Source organism: Bombina bombina, chromosome 8, assembly GCF_027579735.1.
Source record: "Bombina bombina isolate aBomBom1 chromosome 8, aBomBom1.pri, whole genome shotgun sequence".
Lineage (NCBI taxonomy): Eukaryota > Metazoa > Chordata > Amphibia > Anura > Bombinatoridae > Bombina > Bombina bombina.
The window spans coordinates 119,932,282-119,945,832 of NC_069506.1; the positions used below are offsets into that span (position 1 = coordinate 119,932,282).

A 13,551-nucleotide genomic window follows, 5' to 3' on the forward strand; every position below is an offset into this window, starting at 1 on the left:
CCCCCTACACCGCCGCCACTATATTAAATTTATTAACCCCTAAACCTAAGTCTTATCCTAACACCCCCTAAACTTAAATATAATTTCTCCTGTTAAGTGTGGTCAGTCCACGGGTCATCATTACTTCTGGGATATTAACTCCTCCCCAACAGGAAGTGCAAGAGGATTCACCCAGCAGAGCTGCTATATAGCTCCTCCCCTCTATGTCACCCCCAGTCATTCTCTTGCACCCAACGAATAGATAGGATGTGTGAGAGGACTGTGGTGATTATACTTAGTTTCATACCTTCAATCAAAAGTTTGTTATTTTATAATAGCACCGGAGTGTGTTATTCCTTCTCTGGTAGAATTTGAAGAAGAATCTACCTGAGTTTTTTCTATGATTTTAGCCGGAGTAGTTAAAATCATATTGCTGTTTCTCGGCCATCTGAGGAGAGGTAAACTTCAGATCAGGGGACAGCGGGCAGATTAATCTGCAAAGAGGTATGTAGCAGCTTATTATTTTCTGACAATGGAATTGATGAGAAAATTCTGCCATACCGATATAATGTAAACTCAGCCTTAAATGCAGTAGCAGCAACTGGTATCAGGCTGTCATGTATGTATATTTTACACTTCAGTATTCTGGGGAATGGCACTTCACTGGAATTATACTGTATGCATAAAACTTTAGCCTAATTTGCAGGGACTAGCAACAGGCTTTTTAATAACACTCAATTTATTAATGTTAAACGTTTTTTGCTGGCATGTAAAATCGTTTAATTTTCTGAGGTACTGGGTGAAAAAATGTTTTGGGCACTATTTTTTTCCACTTGGCAGACGTTTTATTTAATTTATGACAGTTTACTGATCTCTCTCACTGTTATGTGTGAGGGGAAGGGGCCTTTTTTGGCGCTTTTACTACGCATCAAAAAATTCAGTCAGAAGTTTATTGTCTTCCCTGCATGATCCGGTTCATCTCTACAGAACTCAGGGGTCTTCAAAACTTGTTTTGAGGGAGGTAATCACTCACAGCAGAGCTGTGAGATTGTAGTTGACTGTGATAAAAAACGTTTATTTCTGTATTTTTTTTTTTTCTGCTATCAGGGTTAGTTATCCTTTGCTAATGGGAGCAATCCTTTGCTAAAATTGTGTTTTTTACAAAGATTTGATGCTGTAACTTTTCAGTTTATTAATTCCAACTGTCATAACTTTTTCTGTGCTTCTTATAGGCACAGTACGTTTTCATATTATAGTAAATTACTTGAAAAGTATTTCCAAGTTGCTAGTTTATTTGCTAGTGTGTTAAACATGTCTGATTCAGAGGAAGATATCTGTGCTATATGTGCTAAAGCCAAAGTGGAGCCCAATAGAAATTTATGTACTAACTGTATTGATGCTACTTTAAATAAAAATCAATCTGTACAAATTGAACATATTTCACCAAACAACGAGGGGAGAGTTATGCCGACTAACTCGCCTCACGTGTCAGTACCTGCATCTCCCGCTCGGGAGGTGCGTGATATTGTAGCGCCGAGTACATCTGGGCGGCCATTACAAATCACATTACAGGATATGGCTACTGTTATGACTGAAGTTTTGGCTAAATTACCAGAACTAAGAGGTAAGCGTGATCACTCTGGGGTGAGAACAGAGTGCGCTGATAATATTAGGGCCATGTCAGACACTGCGTCACAATTTGCAGAACATGAGGACGGAGAGCTTCATTCTGCGGGTGACGGTTCTGATCCAAACAAACTGGATTCAGATATTTCAAATTTTAAATTAAAGCTGGAAAACCTCAGTGTATTACTAGGGGAGGTGTTAGCGGCTCTGAATGATTGTAACACAGTTGCAATACCAGAGAAAATGTGTAGGTTGGATAAATATTTTGCGGTACCGGCGAGTACTGACGTTTTTCCTATACCTAAGAGACTTACTGAAATTGTTACTAAGGAGTGGGATAGACCCGGTGTGCCGTTCTCACCCCCTCCGATATTTAGAAAGATGTTTCCAATAGACGCCACCACACGGGACTTATGGCAAACGGTCCCTAAGGTGGAGGGAGCAGTTTCTACTTTAGCTAAGCGTACCACTATCCCGGTGGAGGATAGCTGTGCCTTTTCAGATCCAATGGATAAAAAGTTAGAGGGTTACCTTAAGAAAATGTTTGTTCAACAAGGTTTTATATTGCAACCTCTTGCATGCATTGCGCCTGTCACGGCTGCAGCAGCATTTTGGTTTGAGTCTCTGGAAGAGACACTTGAATCAGCTCCATTAGATGAGATTACACACAAGCTTAAAGCCCTTAAGTTAGCTAACTCATTTATTTCAGATGCCGTAGTACATTTAACTAAACTTACGGCTAAGAATTCCGGATTCGCCATTCAGGCGCGCAGAGCACTGTGGCTAAAATCCTGGTCAGCTGACGTTACTTCTAAATCTAAATTGCTTAATATACCTTTCAAAGGGCAGACCTTATTCGGGCCCGGGTTGAAAGAAATTATCGCTGACATTACAGGAGGTAAAGGCCATGCCCTGCCTCAAGACAGAGCCAAACCTAAGGCTAGACAGTCTAATTTTTGTTCCTTTCGTAATTTCAAAGCAGGAGCAGCATCAACTTCCTCTGCACCAAAACAGGAAGGAGCTGTTGCTCGCTACAGACAAGGCTGGAGACCTAACCAGTCCTGGAACAAGGGCAAGCAGGCCAGGAAACCTGCTGCTGCCCCTAAGACAGCATGAATCGAGGGCCCCCGATCCGGGAACGGATCTAGTGGGGGGCAGACTTTCTCTCTTCGCCCAGGCTTGGGCAAGAGATGTCCAGGATCCCTGGGCGTTAGAGATCATATCTCAGGGATACCTTCTGGACTTCAAATTCTCTCCCCCAAGAGGGAGATTTCATCTGTCAAGGTTGTCAACAAACCAAATAAAGAAAGAGGCGTTTCTACGCTGCGTACAAGATCTTTTATTAATGGGAGTGATCCATCCGGTTCCGCGGTCGGAACAAGGACAAGGGTTTTACTCAAATCTGTTTGTGGTTCCCAAAAAAGAGGGAACTTTCAGGCCAATCTTGGATTTAAAGATCCTAAACAAATTCCTAAGAGTTCCATCGTTCAAAATGGAAACTATTCGGACAATTTTACCCATGATCCAAAAGGGTCAGTACATGACCACAGTGGATTTAAAGGATGCTTACCTTCACATACCGATTCACAAAGATCATTACCGGTATCTAAGGTTTGCCTTTCTAGACAGGCATTACCAGTTTGTAGCTCTTCCATTCGGATTGGCTACGGCTCCGAGAATCTTCACAAAGGTTCTGGGTGCTCTTCTGGCGGTACTAAGACCGCGAGGAATTGCGGTAGCTCCGTACCTAGACGACATTCTGATACAAGCTTCAAGCTTTCAAACTGCCAAGTCTCATACAGAGTTAGTACTGGCATTTCTAAGGTCGCATGGATGGAAGGTGAACGAAAAGAAGAGTTCTCTCTTTCCACTCACAAGAGTTCCCTTCTTGGGGACTCTTATAGATTCTGTAGAAATGAAGATTTACCTGACAGAAGACAGGTTAACAAAGCTTCAAAATGCATGCCGTGTCCTTCATTCCATTCAACACCCGTCAGTAGCTCAATGCATGGAGGTGATCGGCTTAATGGTAGCAGCAATGGACATAGTACCCTTTGCACGCCTACATCTCAGACCGCTGCAATTGTGCATGCTAAGTCAGTGGAATGGGGATTACTCAGACTTGTCCCCTACTCTGAATCTGGATCAAGAGACCAGAAATTCTCTTCTATGGTGGCTTTCTCGGCCACATCTGTCCAGGGGGATGCCATTCAGCAGGCCGGACTGGACAATTGTAACAACAGACGCCAGCCTACTAGGTTGGGGCGCTGTCTGGAATTCTCTGAAGGCTCAGGGACAATGGAATCAGGAGGAGAGTCTCCTACCAATAAACATTCTGGAATTGAGAGCAGTTCTCAATGCCCTTCTGGCTTGGCCCCAGTTAACAATTCGGGGGTTCATCAGGTTTCAGTCGGACAACATCACGACTGTAGCTTACATCAACCATCAGGGAGGGACAAGAAGCTCCCTAGCAATGATGGAAGTATCAAAGATAATTCGCTGGGCAGAGTCTCACTCTTGCCACCTGTCAGCAATCCACATCCCGGGAGTGGAGAACTGGGAGGCGGATTTCTTAAGTCGTCAGACTTTTCATCCGGGGGAGTGGGAACTTCATCCGGAGGTCTTTGCCCAAATACTTCGACGTTGGGGCAAACCAGAGATAGATCTCATGGCGTCTCGACAGAACGCCAAGCTTCCTCGTTACGGGTCCAGATCCAGGGATCCGGGAGCGGTTCTGATAGATGCTTTGACAGCACCTTGGACCTTCGGGATGGCTTATGTGTTTCCACCCTTCCCGATGCTTCCTCGATTGATTGCCAGAATCAAACAGGAGAGAGCATCAGTGATTCTAATAGCGCCTGCATGGCCACGCAGGACTTGGTATGCAGATCTAGTGGACATGTCATCCTGTCCACCTTGGTCGCTACCTCTGAAACAGGACCTTCTGATCCAGGGTCCCTTCAAACATCAAAATCTAATTTCTCTGAAGCTGACTGCTTGGAAATTGAACGCTTGATTTTATCAAAACGTGGTTTTTCTGAGTCAGTTATTGATACCTTAATACAGGCTAGGAAGCCTGTTACCAGAAAGATTTACCATAAGATATGGCGCAAATACTTATATTGGTGCGAATCCAAGAGTTACTCATGGAGTAAGGTTAGGATTCCGAGGATATTGTCCTTTCTACAAGAAGGTTTAGAAAAGGGTTTATCCGCTAGTTCCTTAAAGGGACAGATTTCAGCTCTGTCCATTCTTTTACACAAACGTCTGTCAGAAGTTCCGGACGTTCAAGCTTTTTGTCAGGCTTTAGCTAGGATCAAAAACAAAATAAGTCCTTGATGGAGGTGCGCCTATGGTGACGAATATACCAAACAATCCGATATAAGGCTGCTCTTCTGTAGCGTGCGTCGACGGTTAGGAGATCTGTAGTGGGGAAACAGGAAGGCGCCAATAGGGTGATAACGTATAAACCCTGACAGGTAAGTATAAGGAGAGAAAAGGTACTCACAAGCAGGGCGGCACTTGAACGTGCCTAATCAAGCGGGCCGGGACCACAGCGTCGCCCGGGAGACTCACAACGGCAACAACACCAATCCTCGAGCCGGACTAAGTTCCGTGTGGCCAATCAGGAACGCTGGATGATGACACACCTCCCTCTTCGTATGCCGATACTGAACACAGGCATAGAGGGTAGGAGACAGGAACAACTGTGTAAGGATCTCCCGAATACCGAGAGTTAGATTCAAACAAGCCCACAAGCTGGAAAGAGGAAGGAGCAAACTCCAGCAAAGTTACTTAAACCAGTTTATTAAAAAGCTTAAAAACAATGCATAAAAGCAACGCGTTTCTCGGCTACACAGAGCCGTTTCATCAGGCTGTTAAAACCCACCACCCACACAACCAACCCTAATCTAAAACCCACCCAATCCCCCCTTAAAAAAAACTAACACTAGCCCCTTGAAGATCACCCTACCTTGAGAAGTCTTCACCCAAATGGACCCAAAAGTCCTCCATGAAGCCGGCAGAAGTGGTCCTCCAGACGGGCAGAAGTGATCCTCCAGACGGGCAGAAGTCTTCATCCAGGCGGCATCTTCTATCTTCATCCATCCGGCGCGGAGCATCTCCATCTTCAAGACATCCGACGCAGAGCATCCTCTTCTTTCAATGTCTTCTTGATGAATGAATGTTCCTTTAAATGACGTCATCCAAGATGGCGTCCCTTGAATTCCGATTGGCTGATAGAATTCTATCAGCCAATCGGAATTAAGGTAGGAAAAATCCAATTGGGTGATGCAATCAGCCAATCGGATTGAAGTGTTGGGGCGGCAGATTAGGGGTTAATAAGTATAATGTAGGTGGCGGCGTTGTAGGGGGGGCAGATTAGGGGTTAATAAGTATAATGTAGGTGGTGGCGGTGTAGGGGGCGGCAGATTAGGGGTGTTTAGACTCTGGGTACATGTTAGGTGTAAACGTTCCCATAGGAATCAATGGGATATCGGGCAGCAGCGAACATGAGCTCTCGCTGCTTTCCGACTCCCATTGATTCCTATGGCATCCGCCGCCTCCAGGGCCGGAATAGTGCCGAGCGTATCTGGTAGTTATTTGATAACTTCCAAAAGTAGTCAGATTGTGCCGAACTTGCGTTCGGAACATCTGTAGTGACGTAAGCATCGATCTGTGTCGGACTGAGACCGGCGGATCGTATGTTACGTCACCAAATTCTACTTTTGCCGGTTTGTAGGGTTTGATAACTAAGGCGGATCAGGCTCGTCACAAATACGCTGCGGAATTCCAGCGTATTTGCGGTTGACGGCTTGATAAATACATGCCCATATGTGTTTTTAGAGGGTATTGTTTCTGATAACTGTTAAACAATCTGAATCTAGGCATAATGGGTATATTGGACTTGTTTGCTCAATTATTTTTTAAAACTTTTAATATGTTAAAAATATATTTAATTTTTAGTTTTGTTCAATTATTGATTAAGAAAATCTTTGTTTCCAATTTGGCGAGATTTCAAAATCAAGAACAGTGTGGGAAATGAATTTCCATAAAAAGAAAATGGCTGCAACTAATATTCTATATTGGGATTTTAACAGTTCTCATACTGTAAATTGTGAAACTGCTAAGTTACAAGGTTTCAAATATTGGCAAAAAGGTCCAAATATCACTGTACAGAATGAGGTTTGTCTTTCCCTATATCTATATACAGGCACACCCGGTTCTAGATATTGTAAATCGCTATTTCAGGACACGATTTTTAAGACTTCTGTTTCCTGTAAAAACCCATACAAGCTATCTTGGTTATACCAACGATCTGTGAAGAAAAATCACAAAAAAGAGGGCGCCTCCTAGTACAATATTCCAAGAAAAAAGGCACAGATAGAGAAGGAAACAGCCTGTAGGCTGAGAAACACGTTGCAACTGTTTTTAACATTTGTTTTTATGTACTGGGGTATTACTGTTTTTTATCCCTTGAAATTTTAACAATTGGTCATTAAATTGTTATTTTTTTTATGGAAGCTTAGCCTGTTTATTGGACCCACTGGTCATCAACATCTTGCTGCAGTATCAGTGTAGCTGGGTCACTGTGATCCCCCAGCTTGTCTGAATCAGCACATAGGTGCTGCTTTCTTTGTTTGTTTGGATACAGTGGATTTCATCATCCTGTAACAGGATCAGTGTAGCTGGGTCACTGTGATTCCCCAGCTTGTCTCAATCAGCACACAGGTAGGGAGCGTTTAAAGGAGGACAGGTTAGGCAGGGGAAATTCTGACAACTCGAGAAAGTGCGTTCCAGAGGGTTGGTGCCGCAAGAGCGAAGTCCTGTAGTTTAGCATGGGAGGAGGTGATGGTAGAGGACGCAAGGAGCAGGTCATTGTTGGATCTTAGGGGGCGGGCTGGAGTATATTTGTTGATGAGTGTGGATAGGTAGGGTGGAGCAGCATTAGTGAGGGCTTTGTAGGTCAGGGTGAGAATTTTGAATTTAACTCTGCTGTGAATATATATATTGTCTTGAAATTATTTCCGCTCCACACAACTCCTAAAAGTGTACACCAGTACTGTACATTAGCATCTTAATATCTCTGTAAAAAGTAACCTTACTGTCATATATCTAACTAAATTTCTCCTGTAAATATTCTGCTTCCTTTTGGGGGTTTTTTACATTCCATTAATTTAGAAAAATAGTTACGGATTTGGTTTAGTGGCGTGCCCCCTTTATTCTATGCGTTTCCTTGCACAATCCCTAATTTGGAGCTTAGTTTTGTTGTGCCCCCTGCTTCTCATTGGGACTGCCCAAACTTATAACAGAGGCCATTCACACTTACCACCCTACTCCCAAACCCCCACACCCAGAACCCCCTTGAGCCTACAGGCCCTACCCCCACATCCTGTAGAACCTTTTTATATAAACTATGGCTGATGTACATAGTGTCATCAAATATATACTTGCATTTATAATGAAATATCTCATATTTACAGTGTATTTGTAGGATAGTCTTTGTTAAATCATATGTCTTTGATTTTTGCAGGTTATTGATGCTGTATTGCTGCTGAAATTCTTCATCAGCTGGAGCATTTCCCAATGCCCACTAGAGTAATTTTATTAGGTTGAGATGGACTGTGACCCCACAGCAGCCATGCAGGTGGGAATGCGTGTGGTGAGAGGTGTGGACTGGAAATGGAGCAACCAGGACAATGGAGAGGGAAGTCTCGGAACGGTGGTGGAAATTGGACGTCAAGGCAGCCCTACAACCCCTGATAAAACGGTAGTTGTGCAATGGGACCATGGCACTAGGACTAACTATAGGACTGGATTCCAGGGAGCATATGACCTGTTGATGTACGACAATGCTCAAACAGGTAACCTTGCTGATATTGTCAGTAGTAAAACCATGTGACACTGCTTTCAGTTAGTGAAATGTGATTCACTGATAGTGTATAACAGATATTAAAGATCCTTGTAAAGATCCTTCTCCTTTCAGTCCTGAAGCTGAGCCAGATGATCCAATTCAAAACGATAGAAAAACTTTATAGTTTGTTTCTTCAAGTGGACTGCTACAGCCAAAAACAACTCAAGAATAAAACGAGTATTAATATGAACGGGAACAAAAAATCAACATTTTATAAGTTTGGTGTATAAATATATATATATATATATATATATATATATATATATATATATATATATATATATATATACAGTGTGTGTGTATGTATGTGAATATATATGTGTGTATATATATATATATATATATATATATATGTGTGTGTGTGTATATATATATATATATATATATATGTGTATATATATATATGTGTGTGTGTGTGTGTATATATATATATATACAGTGTGTGTGTATGTATGTGAATATATATGTGTATATATATATATATATATATATATATATATATATATGTGTGTGTGTATATATATATATATATATATATATATATATATATATATGTGTATATATATATGTGTGTGTGTGTGTGTATATATATATATATATATATATATATATATATATACACACAGTGTGTGTGTGTATGTATGTATATATATATATATATATATATATATTATATATATATATATATATAAAACAAGAAGTGGGGGTAGAGTTAGCGCTGAACAAAGGGGGATCCAAGAAGTGAGATATGTATATTTAAATATAATAAAAATAATAATAAAAACACCTGCCCAGATGTGTAGCAGTTAAAAATAAAGAGCAAATCTATATATATATGCCCCTAGAAAATATGTAGAAATATATGTATGTTAGAAGATCACACTAATAAACATATATATACAGTTGGATAAAATTACAATAATGTAATCCAAGATGAATATTAGTCCATTATATATAAATATAATCACACCATGAATATCTGGTAGGTATAGCACTTACTAGAACAAACCTCAATCGTATGAGGTAAGTTGACACATCTATAAGTGGAGAACTCCCGGTGATATCAGGTGAAGATGGCTGGAGACAAGATGTATGTATTCTTCTCCCCTTGGAGTATGGCGTGTAGAACCAGGCGGAGGCTTGTTAGAGTTCTCTCTGTATATCCAATGGATTATGCAGAGTGAGAGACAAAGAAAGAGCACATAGTGTAATACAGTTTATTATAATATAAAAAGTATAAAAAAGACAAATGGCCACTCACATTAAAAATCCTCAAACATATGAGGCATGCATAAAACACTTAGAGAATGTCTGTACACCACTATCTGTCAATGGAAAACTGTAGGTACTTCTGTAAGAGCTAGGTACCAGTCCAAAGAAAAAACGTTCCTCCAAACACAGGTAGGTAATAAAGGTCACACAAGTTATTATAAAGTCTGCAGTCAAAAATACCACTCAGATAAAAGTTCACAGTATCAGTGCAGTGCAGCTTTATATAATCCCAAAGAAAGTATCCCTTACGCGTTTCAAAGGCTATGTTGTCCTTCTTCTTCAGAGGGTCTTTTAGAATGCTATATTTCAAACGTCCGATATCGGTCCTTAAAAGCCGGGCGACGGCACGCCCCTGTGTCCAAATTCTTTCTACTTATTCGTTGAAGTTTATATGCAGTTGTAACAATAATCTGCTAGTTGCTATGGTAACTGTATCAACAAACACGTCATGTACGTTAAAACGTAAACACCAAACCCTAACCTATGATATGACATTCGTAATAACGCATACATCATGAACGTAAATACGTCATGACGTCTGCTAACTTCAACGAATCAGTAGAAAGAATTTGGACACGGGCGTGCCGCCGCCCGGCTTTTAAGGACCGATATCGGACGTTTGAAATATAGCTTTCTAAAAGACCCTCTGAAGAAGGACAACATAGCCTTTGAAACGCGTAAGGGATACTTTCTTTGGGATTATATAAAGCTGCACTGCACTGATAATGTGAACTTTTATCTGAGTGGTATTTTTGGCTGCAGACTTTATAATAACTTGTGTGACCTTTATTACCTACCTGTGTTTGGAGAAACGTTTTTTCTTTGGACTGGTACCTAGCTCTTACAGAAGTACCTACAGTTTTCCATTGACAGATTGTGGTGTACAGACATTCTCTAAGTGTTTTATGCATGCCTCATATGTTTGAGGATTTTTAATGTGAGTGGCCATTTGTCTTTTCTATACTTTTTATATTATAATCAACTGTATTACACTATGTGCTCTTTCTTTGTCTCTCACTCTGCATAATCCATTGGATATACGGAGAGAACTCTAACAAGCCTCCGCCTGGTTCTACACGCCATACTCCAAGGGGAGAAGAATACATACATCTTGTCTCCAGCCATCTTCACCTGATATCACCGGGAGTTCTCCACTTATAGATGCGGCAACTTACCTCATACGATTGAGGTTTGTTCTAGTAAGTGCTATACCTACCGGATATTCATGGTGTGATTATATTTATATATAATGGACTAATATTCATCTTGGATTACATTATTGTAATTGTATGCAACTGTATATATATGTTTATTAGTGAGATGTTCTAACATACATATATTTCTACATATTTTCTAGGGGCATATATATATAGATTTGCTCATTATTTTTAACTGCTACACATCTGGGCAGGTGTTTTTATTATTATTTTTATTATATTTATATATACATATCTCACTTCTTGGATCCCCCTTTGTTCAGCGCTATCTCTACCCCCACTTCTTGTCACATTTTGGGGCACTCCCCTCCCCTTTTTCTTTTGGGAAAATTGGTACTTGTGGGAGTTCCCGTCACTTTTGAGATTATAGCAGCTGTTAAAGTAGATCCATTCCATTTTAAGGTAAAACACACACACAGCGCTGACCTCTGTGCAAGTCCACCCTTCTCTCCCTTTTTGGGTGAGTTTGGTGTCCTGCACACCCTCCCCCATATACAGGGAGTGCAGAATTATTAGGCAAATGAGTATTTTGACCACATCATCCTCTTTATGCATGTTGTCTTACTCCAAGCTGTATAGGCTCGAAAGCCTACTACCAATTAAGCATATTAGGTGATGTGCATCTCTGTAATGAGAAGGGGTGTGGTCTAATGACATCAACACCCTATATCAGGTGTGCATAATTATTAGGCAACTTCCTTTCCTTTTGCAAAATGGGTCAAAAGAAGGACTTGACAGGCTCAGAAAAGTCAAAAATAGTGAGATATCTTGCAGAGGGATGCAGCACTCTTAAAATTGCAAAGCTTCTGAAGCGTGATCATCGAACAATCAAGCGTTTCATTCAAAATAGTCAACAGGGTCGCAAGAAGCGTGTGGAAAAACCAAGGCGCAAAATAACTGCCCATGAACTGAGAAAAGTCAAGCGTGCAGCTGCCAAGATGCCACTTGCCACCAGTTTGGCCATATTTCAGAGCTGCAACATCACTGGAGTGCCCAAAAGCACAAGGTGTGCAATACTCAGAGACATGGCCAAGGTAAGAAAGGCTGAAAGACGACCACCACTGAACAAGACACACAAGCTGAAACGTCAAGACTGGGCCAAGAAATATCTCAAGACTGATTTTTCTAAGGTTTTATGGACTGATGAAATGAGAGTGAGTCTTGATGGGCCAGATGGATGGGCCCGTGGCTGGATTGGTAAAGGGCAGAGAGCTCCAGTCCGACTCAGACGCCAGCAAGGTGGAGGTGGAGTACTGGTTTGGGCTGGTATCATCAAAGATGAGCTTGTGGGGCCTTTTCGGGTTGAGGATGGAGTCAAGATCAACTCCCAGTCCTACTGCCAGTTTCTGGAAGACACCTTCTTAACGCAGTGGTACAGGAAGAAGTCTGCATCCTTCAAGAAAAACATGATTTTCATGCAGGACAATGCTCCATCACACGCGTCCAAGTACTCCACAGCGTGGCTGGCAAGAAAGGGTATAAAAGAAGAAAATCTAATGACATGGCCTCCTTGTTCACCTGATCTGAACCATTGAGAACCTGTGGTCCATCATCAAATGTGAGATTTACAAGGAGGGAAAACAGTACACCTCTCTGAACAGTGTCTGGGAGGCTGTGGTTGCTGCTGCACGCAATGTTGATGGTGAACAGATCAAAACACTGACAGAATCCATGGATGGCAGGCTTTTGAGTGTCCTTGCAAAGAAAGGTGGCTATATTGGTCACTGATTTGTTTTTGTTTTGTTTTTGAATGTCAGAAATGTATATTTGTGAATGTTGAGATGTTATATTGGTTTCACTGGTAAAAATAAATAATTGAAATGGGTATATATTTGTTTTTTGTTAAGTTGCCTAATAGTTATGCACAGTAATAGTCACCTGCACACACAGATATCCCCCTAAAATAGCTAAAACTAAAAACAAACTAAAAACTACTTCCAAAAATATTCAGCTTTGATATTAATGAGTTTTTTGGGTTCATTGAGAACATGGTTGTTGTTCAATAATAAAATTAATCCTCAAAAATACAACTTGCCTAATAATTCTGCACTCCCTGTATATATATATATATATATGTGTGTGTGTGTGTGTGTGTGTGTGTGTATATGATGGTGATTGATCCTTGTCTATATTTCGTAAATATTAGGTAATCCTATGATTGATTCTTTGGCTATGTTTTTTATGTAAATTTTAGGTAATTCTATTTTCTAGAGCTATTTTTTTGCTGGAAAATAGTGTTTTACCCACATGCATACAATCATACATGCACATGTATGTATAGGATTGGTCAAGATCTAGTAATCTACTATAAAAAATATAGCAGTAAGTTAAGCTTTGGTGGATCTTTAACAGTGAGTGAACTAGCAAGCTTTTGTCTCCTGACTAGTAACATTTTTCGCTGACTGCTGTTTCTTGATCCTTGTGTAGACACCACACTCAAGATAGATGGATTGATGAAGAGAAAGACTAATGAATGTAGATAAAATATAAATATATTGTTTTTTTATTGATAATTGCAATACATATATACAGTAGTAGGGAGAT

General features: G+C 40.7%; 1 protein-coding gene across 6 annotated transcripts in view; it reads left to right on the forward strand.

The window, feature by feature from the left end:
* Positions 1–13,551, forward strand: part of MIB2 (MIB E3 ubiquitin protein ligase 2) — a 451,988-nt gene that overhangs the window by 233,732 nt on the left and 204,705 nt on the right. For all 6 annotated transcript variants that reach the window (XM_053690538.1, XM_053690540.1, XM_053690543.1 and 3 more), the window contains one exon: positions 8,138–8,468. In XM_053690538.1, coding sequence (XP_053546513.1) covers positions 8,222–8,468 — 247 coding nt within the window. In that variant the 5' untranslated portion in view covers positions 8,138–8,221. The remainder of the gene's footprint in view (positions 1–8,137; positions 8,469–13,551) is intronic.